At 39.3% G+C, this 16428-nt stretch overlaps 2 protein-coding genes and 1 non-coding gene across 5 annotated transcripts in view; 2 read left to right on the forward strand and 1 right to left on the reverse strand.

Annotated features, from left to right (window-relative positions):
• Nucleotides 1-258: 258 nt before the first annotated feature.
• SERP1 (stress associated endoplasmic reticulum protein 1) lies at nucleotides 259-4822 on the reverse strand. Its single transcript, XM_040234811.1, has 3 exons — nucleotides 4342-4822; nucleotides 3987-4062; nucleotides 259-2793 (listed from the first exon to the last, which is right to left on the reverse strand). Exons 1-3 carry the CDS (start codon nucleotides 4423-4425, stop codon nucleotides 2753-2755), a joined length of 201 nt encoding a protein of 66 aa, XP_040090745.1. The 5' UTR covers nucleotides 4426-4822; the 3' UTR covers nucleotides 259-2752.
• Nucleotides 4823-4931: 109 nt separating this feature from the next.
• EIF2A (eukaryotic translation initiation factor 2A) overlaps nucleotides 4932-16428 on the forward strand; it is a 38351-nt gene continuing 26854 nt past the window's right edge. For all 3 annotated transcript variants that reach the window (XR_005719913.1, XM_040234802.1, XM_040234791.1), the window contains exons 1-2: nucleotides 4932-5159; nucleotides 15631-15700. Coding sequence is in view for 1 of the 3 variants with exons in the window: in XM_040234791.1 (XP_040090725.1) it covers nucleotides 5132-5159; nucleotides 15631-15700 (98 nt within the window). In the remaining 2 variants the exon portion in view is untranslated. The remainder of the gene's footprint in view (nucleotides 5160-15630; nucleotides 15701-16428) is intronic.
• Nucleotides 11950-12081, forward strand: LOC120859908. The gene has a single exon (XR_005720183.1). It is a non-coding gene; the product is annotated as a small nucleolar RNA SNORA42/SNORA80 family (small nucleolar RNA).

The raw sequence follows: 16428 nt of genomic DNA on the forward strand, positions 1-16428 counted from the left end.
GACAGGAAAGGATTCTCTGAGGGAGTGTTGTAATATTTGCTACTGAACTGAACTCCTACCTCTTAAAGTTGTGGTTTGCATCTAAAATGACAAGAAACTAAAAAGGTAGGTAAAGTTAAATCAAAAGACAATTTCTAAGTGGAAAATTTGATGATGTCCTAAATTTTAGAGATGTTAAAGCATAATAAAATTTTGTTGTGGAATCTCCCATGTGCCAAAACTCTAGGAACCTCAGTGAGAAGAGCCATGGCCTTGCGGTTGAATATATACACTTCTTTAATGTAAATAAAAGTCTATTACAATGCATCCTGTTACAATGAAAATCTTCACTTATTTTGGAAACCCGCTTAATTACGTTGAGCAACATTATATACAACCCAACATATAAAATGAAGTCACTGACAACTCCTTGAAATGTTATAGCTAAATTACAAGAGTAGTTGGATAATGTAGACCACCCCAATAAGTATTTATTCTCTACATTGTACTCAACATTAGGTGACATATAAAATTCAACTGGGAAAGGGAGATCAAAAAAACTGTGCTTTTTCCTTGTACCAGACTCAAATAATGAGATGAGGGTAAATTCCACGTGGGAAAGTATTTAACCCATTGTGCTTTTATATATATTTTTAGTACCTATTCCCAGTTATAAACCTTAAAATTTGTGCCTCTGTGTACTATTTCTTCTAACTCAAGTATAATACCAGGCATTCCTTAAAATCATCTTCTATTAATTATAAAAAGTATACTCAGATTAAGAACGCTACAAAATCATTTTCTTCTAGAAAACATCAACTATTCAGGGATCTTTATTTTTAAAGGGTAAATCAAGACATAGCTTTCATTGACCCAAACATGCATAATCCATCCTTAATATAAAATGTACCCAATTGGTAATTACATATGAAATACAAAAGGAATGCAACTTTATTTATGTAAAATGATTGCTCACTATGGCAATTTAACAATCAAATTAATAGACATTGTTAAAAAAAAAAAGAAAAAAAACTCAAAATGTTTTAAAGCCAACTATCTATAGTAAACCAAAGGGAAATTCTGATATGGAGATATGGAATAGTTTGACTCAAAAGCAAACACTAAGGCACCTGCTAAGAATTTAGAACAATAAATTTCATTTTTAAAGGTATAATAGAATTAGTTAACCAAAAGGGAAAAAAACACAGGGGTTGATTTCCTGGGTGAGAAAGGCAGGTTAACAATGCAGATAAAAACGTGCTAGACCAAGGTCAGCAGATTCCTTTCCTATTCCAGAGTAGTCAAGGACCATCCCAACCACTCCTCTCACTCACTCTTCCCCATACTTAGGGCTATCAGAAGCTTTGAGGTTCATACTGTATAGACTAGGTAGATTTCCCTTCTGCTCCTATTAAAACAGCTTATTTTAAAGAGATATCCTGAGGCAATCAACAAAGCAAACAAGCAGCTTTCTCTCCAATTCATTAACACAGACACCTCTCAGGCTTTTTTCATCAACCTTACGGCTAAGTATTTAAATAGCCAATACTTGAAATTTTCAACAGTACTAGTAAACCTCAAACCTGCCTTCTCACTCACCCTTACCATTAGTAAAAACAAAGTCTGATCAATCATAACCTTTAAGATCATACAACAAAGGGAAGACTAAGGACTGATTTGTATCAGTAAATCCATTTAATTCCCAATGACACTTTAGTCTGATATATCTAGTATCCTCACAGAATTTTAACCATAAATCAAGAAAAGCATTTCCAAACTAAGTGTAACTTTTCAGTTGATGTGCCTTTTTGGTATTAAAAGTGCTATCAACATGCTAAGATGTCTTATGGCACACTGGACTCAATATTATGTCCTGGTGAGGCATCCATTTTTAGTAGTATTTTCCCCTAAAATGTTGTTCACCATAATAGACCCCTTTGATATATTACAGTAATTCTGGTGAAATCAATGGTGATATTAAAAAACCTTCCCTGACTTTACTCCACCACGGCTACTTTTAGTGAAACTGAAGTGACTAAGTTATAAAATGCTCAACCAAGTTGTTTTCTTATGGCATCCTTGGTTAGTATATTCACTCATGCACAATCCAAGGTAGTGTAATAGAAACAATAATGTTAAAATAGACATTGTGGATGTAAGCATCTCCCTTTATATTGGGCATTTAGAAGCTTTTAAAAAAAATTTTAGATGCTAAAAGATTGTGGGAAAACTAGGCTAGCCGTGTAGTTGTTCCATTTATAAGTACCTTATTACAGGACAGTTACATGATCCTCTGTGGGAGTGTGCTTTCAATTCAAGAAATAGTAATAAAGTGCCTAGCTATATAAAAACTGTAGGATTCCAAATTTTACATTAAGCTAACTGCATTTACACATTTGGGCTAACAAAATCTAGACCCTGTCTATATAGATTTAATCTAATTTTCTATTCTATATCTTGTTCTAATAACCACATTTTAAAAAAACCAAAAACTTACTCTTTACTGACTGAATAAGTAGGGTCCACTATTGTAGCTTAACAATCAAATTTTATTGCTTTATTCATGTGGTGCTTTTGCAAGGCACTGTGGTATGGACTAGAAAACTTGGAATGACTTGTGAAGAAACCTTGGAATGACACATGAAGGATGATATGAACAGTCATTCTGAGGCAGGATGCTTTACTGAATTGGTTTTAACCAGGATACCAAACATCAGGAATGAGTTCAAGTTAAAATTCACAGGAGAATGGAAACATCTTAAGGTCAGTCACTTCACATGCCCATCCTGATACTTTGAATAATCTGGAAAATTGCTGTAAAAAGAAAGAGCAAAAATTAAAACATGCTTTGAAGAAAACAGGCCTGCCAACTGACAAGTATTAAAGTAGTTCAAGAATCCAAGAACACCCTGACAATTACTTGCAAATATTATGTAACTTCAAGTAATATGAAAACAGGCCTACTGTGATAATACAATTACTTTTCTATGCCTTAGCTTTCCTGAATTTTATGTCTAAATGTTTAAGCGTGATCAAATAAGGAGTGATTTTTAAGAAAGAAATTAAAGTACCAAAGTGAACAGGTTTTTCTAGCATATAAGTATTTTGGTTTAACCCCAAATATCAGGTGTACTTGGCCTGTAATATATGCATATTTCCTCACTCTTAGGAAGCTGAAATTCAATTATCTTTAGGTTACATAAACTGCTTGGCTCTTGGCCATTTATCAGGAAAGCTTCTCCAACGTTCAGGAGACAGACAAAGGGAAATGGTTAAAAGAAACCTCCAGTGACTTTAAAATGTCAGGACAAGGAAAGCAGAAACATGTTATTTCCATATTAAGAGCCTGCATATTAAGATAATAAACGAAGAGAAGAAAGACATTCTGTAATCCATTTGCAGAGACAAGAGTCTACCACTCCTGTCTGCCACAGAACAGCAGTCTGCCCTGACAACTAATTCTTCCTACCATATGCCAAACATTTCTTTCATTAAACTAAAAACATCTGTCTCACACATTAAATTGTTAATCAGGTACAAATTCCTCTACCGTGGATTAATTCTTTGTACTAGCTTTACTTTATAAAACATAACCAATTTTGACTTAAAGACATTAGATTTTGGAACACGTTAGATTAAGTTCGAATAATTCCATGAACATGAAATTCACAAGCTTCTCTTTCGCAAAGGTTGCTAAACATTCTAAATTCTCATTCTGGAAGGTGTTTTTTTGTTTTGATCTAATGTTTTTCAACTCGATAATTACTGAGGACCTGACCTCCTTTTCTGTTCTGTGAGCGCAAATCAAACGGGGAGAAGTTTCTAGAGCACCACCCTCTGTACATATGTGGGACAAGTAATTTGGTTCGGACTAAAGAAAATTATACGGATCTCCCGGCAGGTGGGTTGAGAACTACGCGGGTAGGACTCACCACTCATGGGTCACCACGTCATCCCCAAACCCGTCATCCAACACCCAACCCGATGGTCGGCCCCAAAACACTTACCAGAACCACAAACAACAAAAATGAAGAGAGCCAATAACCAGGGTCCTACAGACGCCTTCTCTTCTGGAGCATTTCTCTGCAAAATGGAAAATCCGCGGTTTGCAATGTAAAAAACCCGCCCTGAGCCCGGGCTCTCACCGCCCGCACCCCGGGCCAGGTGGCCGGGTCCCCGCACATCACAGGTCTCTCCCGCGTTCCCGAGTCGACCAGATCCCGCACCCGTCTTTTAAGCTCCCAACTTAGATCCAGCTCGCGACCTCGGGCCGGAGTCCGGGGAAGAGAGCTCGACGCGGCCCTGGATCCCGGGCCTCAGAACCGGCTGCGGAACGGAGAGAGGCGCCCGCTCTTCCCTTACCGAGGTCTTGGCGACGTTGCCGCGCTGGGTGATATTCTTGCTGTGCTTCTCGTTGGCCATACGGATCCGCTGCTTGGCGACCATTTTCGCGGCGCCACCACCTGCCCCGGCCACCCCTCGGTCTCGCTCGCTCGCTTCTCGGGCCGCTGCGACCGACGCTCCGCTCCCGGTGGCCGCGCCGCCAGAGCGAGGAGGCTCTCAGGCGGGGCGCTAGCTCCGACCGCTGGGCCTGGGCGAGGCGGGCTCCGGGTCTGAACCCTAGCGGGGCGCGGGCCGACTGACGACGCCGGACTGTCCGGCCGAGGGAGGCGGGCGCGCGGGAGGTGGAGAGCAGGCCGCCAGGATAGTCTCGCGCTGCCGCTCTGGCCGCCGCCGGGAGCGTGGAGTGTAAGAGGAAGGAAACGAACACAACGCAACAACGAGACAGTGCAGCAGCCCGTCGCCTCAAACTGCTTCGGGATCCGCTGCCAACGTCAGCACTGGACTGGCCCCGCCCCGCGGAAGTGCAGGCTCCGCCTGCTGAGGAAGACGGAGAGGGAGGGTGAAGTCCGGCGCACCGACCCTAGCCCCGCCCCTCCACGCTCCGTAAAGCGCGGGGGCCCCAAAGCTGCGCGTGCGCGCCTCCGAGGTCTTTTCAGCGTCTCGCTCCGACCGGAAGTGAATTGGCCCCGAAGCTCATGACCCAGGAAACACAAGTTCGCCGTCTCCACGCCAGAGGAGACGTGTTGGGGCCGGGTTTGGCCCTCGTGAACTCTGACCCAAGTATCTGAGTTTCTTTTTCCGGGACAAGATGGCGCCGTCCACGCCACTCCTGACAGGTGAGTTCTGAACGAGCGAGGGACTATTTCTTTAGAGCAGAGTTTTTTCTGTCTTTGACCTTGGGCACTACGCGAGAAGCCTTGGAGTCAGATCTGCCTTTTTTTGTGGATTGCAGTAGAGCCGGAGGGCCTTTTGGATTTGTTGATGTAGCGTGGCAATCGGAAGTTAGGCCCTAGCATCGGGGCTTCAGCATCCCGCCCTCCGCTTTTGCCCATCCATCATTCTTTCCTAACACTTCAAGTTCTACGGGAATAACGAAAGGGGAGTAAGAACAGAGTGCCAATGGAATTTGTTAACCTGGGTCTGCAATACTGGTAGTACTCTAACGCTTACCAGGTCACAGGCCCTGTTGACAGTGTGAAGTCATTTAGTTCTGTAAGAGGAAAGTCTATTAATACTAGAGTAACCACGCACGTTAAATACACCGAAATTTAACTAATGACAAATCCTATTCTCTTTGCTTTAATGCAGTTTGTGGGACTGAATGGAGCTGTGCTAGTGTAAGTTTTAAGTAGATGAGAGTGTGGTCTAGAGGAGTAGCAATGAGCGTTATAAAGTAGCAACGTTAGAACATCATGTGATTCCTGAGGTTTTGAAGCCGAGGCATAGTTTGTAATGTTACAGAAGATAATAAACTTATTCTTAGATAATATCGGCGATGACTCTGGATTAGAGTAGTGGCTGGAGTCTCATATATGAGCTTCAAGTAAGGAGAGGGGAGTTGGGAGAGAAAAGAAGGCTTAAATTAAGTTACCAATAATTTAATAACATGTAGAAGGAAAAAGAAGCCATTGAGGAAAGGGGTTACTTCCCCCTGAGACTTGAACCTTAAAAAACTTTTGCACCTTTTGCCATCCTGCATTTGGAGATCTTTGTTGTCAATGTTAAGCACCAGGCTTATTCATATTCAGTGTGGCTACACAGTTCTTTCATCAAACGTTTGTCAAATACTGACTGATTTGTTAGATACCTTGCCAGGCAGGTACTGCCTAAAAGCATAATTACCTAACTAAAATAATTTATTTCTCTAATTTCACAAAGGTAGCTTGTATGTTACTTACAGTTTAGGAATACTGAATGCTTTTTTGAACTTTAAAAATTAATACATTTTTGAATGTAATCATTTTATCTTTTGCCTTTTAAAATCCTTATAGTAACTGCTTACAGGATAAATTCTCTGCTGTTTAGCACAGCATGTGGAACCCTTTATAATCTTTTGAATAGCTCTTGTCATTCATTTTACGTTTTGCAACCTCATCCTATTTTGTTCTTCATCAATATTGAACTTTAAAACCCTTGAGCCATGTATTTCCTTAGTCTAACACTATCCTCTTTCTCTTGATTTGGCTGACTTCTTTTTATCTTTTTAATTTTATTTTATACGTCATTACTTTATGAAGGCTTTCCTTAATCTTCCCAGATAGTCAATCTTTTCTCAGGCTGTTTTAGTACCTCATATATACTTTTTTTTTTTCTTCTCATTCATCACATAAGATAATTATCTACTTGTTTAGATGCTTTTCTCCCCTGGTAGACTGTGAACTCCTTAATGGCAGGACAGAACTCCTTATTCATCCCTGTCTTCTCAATAACAGGTACAATGCCTGGTATACAAGAGACACTAAATATTTAATGGAAGAATAAATTAATGAAAGATAACCCCTTTATTTGTAGTCAGACTAACCAAGAGTGACAGTTTTCTTACAATGCTTAAAATCAGGGACTTAAATTAAAATCAAGAGCTTAAGAGTTATCCAGTCAGTCTTCTCATTATATTCTCACACTTACAGCAGCTCAGAGAAATAAAGTGGTGAGATTCACATCACAAATTGGCGAAGTCAGAATTATATTCAATCATTCAACCCCATGTTTCATTTTTCTTTAACTGGAACTCTTTCATTGGAACATACTGATTAATCTTTGAAACATTCTGAGTATAGGTATTCCAGTCAACAATGGATCCTTTTACTTCCAAAATCTTTTTTAAATTTATGGGATTTTGGAGTTGTTAATGATTTTAAGATTACCTAGTAAATTGTATTAGTTATTATTTTTCACTGGAAATGACAGAAAGCTAAAACAAGTGAAAGGATTAAAAAAAAAAAAAAATCTCATGTACCTTAAAGCTTTCACTGTTACATTCAGGTATTCTCATGATTCCAAAAATCTGTTTTTCTTCATCCCTAAGCTCTTACATTCTTTCAGGTTAAATTTATTCTCAGGCTAATGTTTTAATTGGGATCTCCAGGTTTACATTCAGCCAGCTTAGCAGCCCCTAAGGAAAGTGCACATCTGTGCCAGTGTTAAGGTTGGCTGTCTTTGAGTTGGCTTGGCTCTTGTTCGCCATTTAATTAGTCAGATTTATTTATTTACTTTTTAAGAGTCTTTATTTTCCCCCATGTATTTATTTAGTTTTGGATGCGCTGTGTCGTGGCTTTTCACAGGCTTTCTCTGGTTGCGGTGGCTTCTCTTGTTGCAGGGCACAGGCTCGAGGTGCCCGGGCTTCAGTAGTCGTGGCACATAGGCTTAGTTGCTCCAGGACATGTGGAATCTTCCTGAACCAAGGGTCAAACCCATGTCCCATGCATTGGTAGGTGGATTCTTTTTGTTGTTCTCCCAGTTTTATTGAGATATAATTTACATACAGCACTGTATAAGGTTAAGGTGTATAGCATAATGATTTGACTTACATCACAAAATGATTATCACAGTAAGTTTCTCTTATGCAATTTAAGGAAATGAAAATTTTTTTTCTTGTGATGAGAACTCTCAGGATTTACTTTTTTTTTTTTCCTGTTTGGTTTTTTGATTAATTAATTTTTAATTGAAGGATGACTGCTTTATAATGTTGTGTTGGTTTCTGCCATACATCAGCATGAATCAGCCATAGGTATACATATGTCCGCTCCCTCCTGAACCTCCCTCCCACCCCATCCCACCCCTCTAGTTTGTCACAGAGCCCTGGTTTGAGTACCCTGAGTCATACGGCACAGCCCCACTGGCTGTCTGTTTTACATATGGTGGCGTCTATGTTTCCATGCTGCTCTCGCCATTGGTCCCACCCCTCCCGCACCCGTGACCACACATCTCTTCTCTGTCTCCATTGCTGCTGGCAGGTGGATTCTTATTCACTGTGCCACCAGGGAAGCCCTAAATTAGTCAGTTTTTAATTGGATCACCAGAACCAAATTATTCTCACCCCTGGATATTTCTCAAAGGAAAACTAAGGTCTCCTGTAAAGGGGGTCCAGGATGCTTGGCCATAAAAGAACAGTAACCCTTACATGAAGCTCATGTTGTTCAATCAGCTTGCCTACTTGAGGCCATTGAGGTAATCAAGATTGAGTCATTTTCCTAAATTGATATATACTTCAGTGGGTACAAGGATTGGAAATAGTATGATATAATCACTGTATTCCAGACCTAGGGCCAATTTTCGTTGAAGCCTCATAGTTTTCTCATATTAACTCAGGCCTAGAGCAATGAATGGTATGTATCTAGAAAGGCTAGGAAGTTTTAAAAATATACTATATAGGCACAGTATTTAACGTAATTATTGTTTTTAAACAGTAATTCTTTGTGGAACTTTGTCATTTATTTGTTGCTTTAATGAAAAGAACCATTTGTATTCTTGATTTTTCTTTTTTTATAGAACATGTTGATCCTTTTTTGATTAAAGGGGAAAATCATCAAAAATAAAGAATCATATCATGTCAATACACTACATTAAGCTATCCCCACACTTTACTCATTGTTTTACATTTAGTCACTTCCAATTAAAATGAATTCCTCATTAGAAAGTCATGTAGAAAAAGATTGTTTCGGTTATTGAAAAGAGTTTGTTTTGAGTCCATATTTATTTTTGTTTTTATTAATTTATAATGCAGTTTATGTTCTGTTATGAGCCTGATTTTGCATTTCATCTGATAAACTTTGTATATCTATATATTCAAATTTGTGGAAGAAGTTGCTCAAACTGATAATACAGTGTATTATCAGTAGCATATCTTAGTGGTTCCAAAATTTCTTACAGCACTTTCTTATAGTTGTATTTCTGTGTAGGGAACTATAAAATAAAATATTTGTTTTAAATAGTGGTTTACATGTATGAACAAAGCTGTAATGACTCATTATGATTTTTATGATGAATATAATTGATATTTAGCCCCCCTATAACAGACATATCTACTGTAAAGCATCATGGATAAAGAAGTTGTCTAATTTAATGGGAACCAACTATATCATTAGTGCATAAAGTAGCTTTCAGTTCAGTTCAGTCACTCAGTCATGTCCGACTCTTTGCGACCCCATGAATCGCAGCACGCTAGGCCTCCCTGTCCATCACCAGCTCCTGGAGTTCACCCAAACTCACATGCATCGAGTCGGTGATGCCATCCAGTCATCTCATCCTCTGTCGTCTCCTTCTCCTCCTGCCCCCAATCCCTCCCAGCATCAGGGTCTTTTCCAATGAGTCAGCTCCTCGCATGAGGTGGCCAAAGTATTGGAGTTTCAGCTTCAGCATCAGTCCTTCCAATGAACACTCAAGACTGGTCTCCTTTAGGATGGACTGGTTGGATCTCCTTGCAGTCCAAGGGACTCTCAAGAGTCTTCTCCAACACCACAGTTCAAAAACATCAATTCTTCGATGCTCAGCTTTCTTTATAGTCCAACTCTCACATCCATACGTGACCACTGGAAAAATCATAGCCTTGACTAAGTGGACCTTTGTTGGCAAAGTAATGTCTCTGCTTTTCAATATGCTATCTAGGTTGGTCATAACTTTCCTTCCAAGGAGTAAGCGTCTTTTAATTTCATGGCTGCAATCACCATCTGCAGTGATTTTAATACGTACTTTCATCTTGCAGAATATGTTTTTATCTTAGTACAGAAATTCTTGGTCAGTGCAATTTTTAATTTAACACTTTTGTTCAGTATTCCTAAGCAAATCCATTCTTGCAGAATGTTGGCAGACTTTTGATTGGTTTCATTTTTTGGAATATTGTAAACAAAGTATTACCAAAAAATGATGGTCTTTTAAAAAGCCTTTTTATTTTGAAGTAAATTAAGACTCACAGGAAGTTGCAAAAAGAGTCAAAAGAGAGTTCCCGTGTATCCCTCACCTAACTTTCCTCAATGATAATATCTTGTATAACTATAGTGTATTGTCAGAACCAGGAAATTGACACTGGAACGGTAGTATTTACTAAACTGCTGTCCTATTTGGATTTTACTCGTTTGTGCGTGCATGTATTTTACCACACGTGCAGATTCATGTCACCACCACTATCAGAATATAGAACTGCTCCATCACCTCAAAGGACTACCCTGTCACCCTTTTCTAGTTGGAGCCTCCATCCACCTGTAACCCCTGGCAACCACTGATCTGTCTTCTATCATAATATTTTGTCATTTCAAGAGTTGTATAAACGAGATCATAGACCACTTTGGATTTTTGTTTTTAAAGTGTTCTTTATTTAGAATGAGAACATATGCATGTTGAAAAAGAGTCCCCAAAGCCACTCCAAATACCATTAAGGATTGTTTCAATGGATGAATTTGGGGTTGGGGTACACAGACATTCAGTCTTTAGCAACTCTTTTGAGATCTTCTACTTATCTTAGTTTGGAGTATAAGTGTGACATAGGAATTTTGTAAGAGGAAAATCTTGTACCTGTACTGATTGCCCTGAATACCCTGAAAGTTCCCACTGCTGTAGCAGAAGGCCACCTTCTTGGGTTCTGAGGTACAGCTGCCACCTTAGTATAACCTACAAAACCTTTGAATTTTCATCAGGTCAACATTGGGTTGGTAATAACAACAGAATCAACAGATACAGAGGACTGAGGTCACCAGGTACAAATACCATGAGAGCATAAGAAGTTAAGACGAGCTGGGGATGGCTTTTTTCTTTTTTGCCAGTCATTTTGGGTAGAACATGGTTTGATTGCATTCAGCATATGGCACATTTTAAAAAGTATTTGTGGCTTCATTGGGTCTGTGCTGACAATGTACCATTTTGTTTTCCTAGATGAGTGTGAGAATTCTGAAAGAGAATGCTTAGTGAGTTAAACTGTCACTGCAGTTTGTGAGAGGGACTTCATTAGGCTGATGGAATATTATGTAACCTAGCTGTAACATGTAATCTGATAACTGTATATGCCCTAGTTTGGGAAATTCATTTTTTATTAATTCTTCAAATATTTATTAAAACCGTAATTGTAGTATTAAGAATGGTGTCTTTTCTTCTAAATCAGTGTATCATACATTGTATTGCAGCAGGTGATTGACTTCGTGACAGGAAAGAGCACAGCTTTGCCTGTGTAGTAAAAGAATTTTGATGGAATACTTGATTTTAATCAAAGGCCAAGAATGAGACTTCTCTGACTATCCAGGGGTTAAGACTTCGCCTTCCAGTACAACAGGGTGCAGATTTTATCCATCCTTTTTCGGGGAGCTAAGATCCCACATGCCTCATGGCCAAAAAACCAAGACATAAAACAGAAGCAATATTGTAACAAGTTCAATAAAGATTTTAAAAATGGTCCACGTCCAAAAATCTTAGGAAAAAAAACAAACAGTTGAGAATTTCTGATGTTAAGAATTAAACTTCATAGTTTTCAAGTCATCTAAAATAACATTTTTTTGGCAGAAAATGTTTACTAAATATTAGAGATTTTTAGAATAGGTATTCATCAGTGTTTCATTCAAGGTGTAGCAATGGACTGAGCTCATTTGAAACCATTATCTTGAGTGCAGTGATGGACTCATTTTTTAAGATCCTTAGTGCAAAGCATGGGTTTGGATTTATGGCAGGTCCGTCCTCCTGGGCCTCTCATAGTGTCCCATGCCAGAAAAAATTGGCCCTGAACCATTGCCCAGCCTCTGCCTGTAGGCTGCAGGCACTGAAGTGGGTTGCACAGTGTAAAAAAAAAAAAAAGCACCCTAATGCATAGCATATGAAGCTGTGCAGGGGCCAGATAGACTTGTAGACAGTCCTATGAGGAGTTTAGGTTTTGATATATGTAGAAATGCAGGTGGTGATTGCAGCCGTGAAATTAAAAGACGCTTACTCCTTGGAAGGAAAGTTATGACCAACCTAGATAGCATATTAAAAAGCAGAGACATTACTTTGCCAACAAAGGTCCACTTAGTCAAGGCTGTGGTTTTTCCAGTGGTCATGTATGGATGTGAGAGTTGGAGTATAAAGAGAGCTGAGCGCAGAAGAATTGATGCTTTTTAATTGTGGTGTTGGAGAAGACTCTTGAGAGTCCCTTGGACTGCAAGGAGATCAGTCCTGGGTGTTCATTGGAAGGACTGATGTGGAAGCTGAAGCTCCAATATTTTGGCCACCTGATGCGAAGAGCTGACTCCTTTGAAAAGACCCTGGTGCTGGGAAAGATTGAGGGCAGGAGAAGAAGGGGACGACAGAGGGTGAGATAGTTGGATGTCATCACCGACTCAATGGACATGGGTTTGGGTGAACTCTGGGAGTTGGTGATGGACAGGGAGGCCTGGTGTGCTGCAGTTCATGGGGTCGCAAAGAGTCGGACATGACTGAGCAACTGAACTGAACTGAACTGATATGTGGAACACTTTGCTAGACTCCATTCTGTTCAAGGGCAAATTACTCACAACAGTTCGGCAATTCAGTTTAGTATATGAGGAAACATGGTATCCAGTTTTATACTTGTGAATGTGGACAAGAAACTTATTCACTTATATGTTTACTCAACTTATTTCTCATCTTTCCACTAGAATGAAAGCTCCGTTGAGTACACAGATTTTTATCTTGTCACTAGTTCTTTTACTTTCATTCTAACTTTAAAGCATTTACTTTGAAAAGTAAATAGCAATTTTCAATATCTGAAAATTGAGCTAGTTAATAATCTATAGGCAGAAAATCAATGTTGTGAGAACTGTCCCTTGGGAAGGGAGAGGAAACAGGGGTCAGAGTTGGAGCCCCGAGTGGCCCTTGGGTACCAGCTTTGCTGCTGAAGAGTGGGAGATTTGGAAATAGCTGGTAGAAAAGGAAGCAGGTGCACTTCAGTGAAACGTTTTCTTCAGGTCTGGACTGTTGCTGCTAGCAGAAATTCCAGCTGATAAAATAATAACTCATCACCAAGTTCTGTCAGTTTTCTCTCTTGAATATTAACACTGATTCTCCACTTTGCATTTCCACTGCCTGTCCCTAGTCCAAGCTTTTTGTCTTGTTTTTGCCATGCTGCACAGCTTGCAGGATCATAGTTCCCTGACCAAGGATCAAACTCGGGCCCCTAGCAGTAGAAACACAAGAGTCCATAACTACTGGACCACCAGGGAATTGCCCTGGTTTCTGTATCTCTCCTGTGGGGCTCCTGCAGACCATCTTGAGCAGTCTCTTCACACCCTCTCACTGCCTTCTGGGTCTCTCTCTGTACTGTGTCAGGTTGGCCTTTTCAAACTGCAAATCTGGTTTTAAAATCTGCCTAAAACTTCTTTGAATTTTCCTGTGGTTCTTCGGCTCCAGTCCATTGCTGCCTAACTCAGGCCCCGGGATCCTGTTTGGTCTGAGCCCTGTTTTCTTCTCTAGATCCATCTCCTTCCAGCCACACAGGCCTTCTTTGCATCCCTGCAATGCTGTCATCTCTCCTGCCATGGAGTTTCTGTGTTTGTTACTGTTACACCTTGCTTGTTAACTGCTAGTTTATCTTTCATATCAGCACACAAATTACTAGTCAAGGATGCTTTTCCCATCCTTCGATTTTTAGATTGAAACTCCGAATTATTCACTCTAGTAGCTTCTTCTGTCTTTCCTTTGTAGCACCAAATGCAGTTATAGATTTCCATCTATTTGACTAATTATTTGGTCAGTGAGGTCAGGGACAAGAGTGATTTTCCTCTCTATTGTATCTGTAGTACTCAACATGAGAGGTAGTTTTTTTTTTCCCCCCTGTAAACATTTGTTGAATGAATGGATCATTTTGTTTGGTTCAGCTTTATAAACTTCTAATTCAGCCATTTAAAACAAAGTAGAATCTAGTCCTGTAGATGTTTTTGCTTATTTAATCTTGAACTTTGTTCCCACCTAATTTTTTAGGACATTAGTATCATTGGGGGTGTCAGTGTCTCATCCTACTTATTCTCTTAGTTTAAGAAATTGTGACAACAGTGCCTGGTTGTTGTTGTTGTTGTTTAAAGAACATTCCATGAATTTATACTATATTTTCATGTTATTATTTTACATAAAGCACACAGTGTTCTAAAGTTTTCATTCTGTTGACTAGGGCACAGACTTCGAGGTAGTAATGTATCTAAGGTTCCACAGCCAGGTAGGAACTGAGGTCTGCCTTTGAGTTCATGTCCTCTCTGTTACAATACAACTACTTTTCACTGGTGACAGTTACAATTTTGAGCTTTTATTTATAAAACTTACTTGAAACAGTAAGCTGATAAAAAGATTTAACTTAGACTCAGCTTCTAATTCTGTTTCCAACAGCCATACATTTTGAAAATGAGATTACAAAATAATGTGAAAACATAATATTAAGATCACTTTTTTCCCATTTGAATAAAAGGATATAAGTATGAATGTTATATTTCAATGCACATGGATAGATTTCTTGTAAGATGGATAAAAGTGGGTTTATTGAAGTAATCTCCTTAGAGACTAAATGAGTATGCTCTGCAGAAAAAAAAAATAAGAATATTGACTGTCTTAGTCAGTTTGCATGTGTGCCCACTAAACTGATTGATTCATGTCCAACTCTGTGCAACACTATGGACTGCAGCCTGCCAGACTCCTCTGTCCATGGGATTCTCCAGGCAAAAATACTAGAATGGGTTGCCATGCCCTCTTCCAGGGGATCTTTCTGATCCAGGGATTGAAACTGCATGTCTTATGTCTCCTGCATTGTCAGGCAGGTTCTTTACCACTAGCGCCAACTGGGAAGCCCCTTAGTCAGTTTAGGCTGTTATAACAAAGTGCCGCATACTAGGTAACTTGTAAACAACAGAAGATAGAGTTCTAGAGGCTGAAAGTCTGAGACCAGGGTGCCAGCATGGTCAGGTGCTGTAAGAACCCTCTTCTTGTTTGCTGTCTGCCAGTGTATTGTAGCCTCACACATCCTCTGTGTTTTTCTTATAAGAGTACTAATCCTATTCATGAGGAATCCACTTTTGTGATCTAGTAACCCTCTGAAAGGCTCCACCATCAAGTACCATCACGTTGTAGTTAGGGTTTCAACATGAGCCTTTTGTGGAGACACAAACATTCAACTCATTGCATTACCTATTTATTTCTCAGCAGTTACATGATCTTATGCAGAAGAGCAAGAAAAATGTACCCATTTAATGCTGATGTTCAATAGTTCTATGAAATATTTAGTGATTTTATTAGTATTTTGATTGGAAACTTTTCACTTTTTTAAACATTTGTGATGACTGAGTATTTATTAACGAAGTAATGGTGATTCTTTCCCTTTTTTTACTTTAGTCCGAGGATCAGAAGGGCTATACATGGTAAATGGACCACCACATTTTACAGAAAGCACAGTGTTCCCAAGGTATGGTTTTATTTTGTTGAGTAATGTTACAGAGAACAAAAAAAGAAAGAACAGATAAGCTAGTTTCTTGGGACATACCGTATAATGTTAACAGAAGATGGGAAGAATGCATATTCTGTATAACAAAAAAATGACCTTTAGATTTGAAAACAATAGCTTGAGTACTTTTAAAAGGTCTAGACAACAGTGTAATTTAGTTCATGCCTGAGGCTTAGAGGAATGAGGAAAAACTTGTTACTGTGATAGCCAGACCACTGCCTATCATCTCCATTAAATTACAGCCTAAGGGGGTTTTGCTAAACTGTGATAGGAGTCAACCTGAAAGAGTTCATGCCAACCTTAGAGAAAACAATTTGAGGATTAAGGAGAATAATGACCAAAAGTTAAGGCATGTCAAGTATATAAATATTCCCTCCAAAATCTTTCTCCTTCCAAATATTATTGGTCAGTGTTAGACACTGATGGGATCCTGTTCATTACTTTGAAAACTGATAAAGAAAAAAAGTCAAGCATTTATGTTACCTTTCCTGTACAAATTTTTTCAGAGAAACCAAACTGTTGATGAGGAAAACTCTATAGAGCAGTAATAAACCCAGAAGGAAAGTTGGGCTTAGATAATTACCATTTCTTTATCCTAAAGAAGTCATGTATCAGTGGTTCTCAAGCTTTTGCATGCCTCAGAATCATCTGAAGAGCTTGTTTAAAAAACCACACACACACAGGATACT

The sequence above is a fragment of the Oryx dammah genome, unplaced genomic scaffold (genome assembly GCF_014754425.2).
Source record: "Oryx dammah isolate SB20612 unplaced genomic scaffold, SCBI_Odam_1.1 HiC_scaffold_2, whole genome shotgun sequence".
Taxonomy (NCBI): domain Eukaryota; kingdom Metazoa; phylum Chordata; class Mammalia; order Artiodactyla; family Bovidae; genus Oryx; species Oryx dammah.

What these genes read in the sequence shown, in the direction of transcription:
- SERP1 (XM_040234811.1), bottom strand. Translation starts at nt 4,425, where the DNA reads ATGGTCGCCAAGCAGCGGATCCGTATGGCCAACGAGAAGCACAGCAAG. An exon ending in GCAACGTCGCCAAGACCTCG is followed by an intron (nt 4,063 to 4,341) that starts GTAAGGGAAGAG and finishes TCCATTTTGCAG; the next exon opens with AGAAATGCTCCAGAAGAGAA. An exon ending in TTTTGTTGTTTGTGGTTCTG is followed by an intron (nt 2,794 to 3,986) that starts GTAAGTGTTTTG and finishes TTCTTTTTACAG; the next exon opens with CAATTTTCCAGATTATTCAA.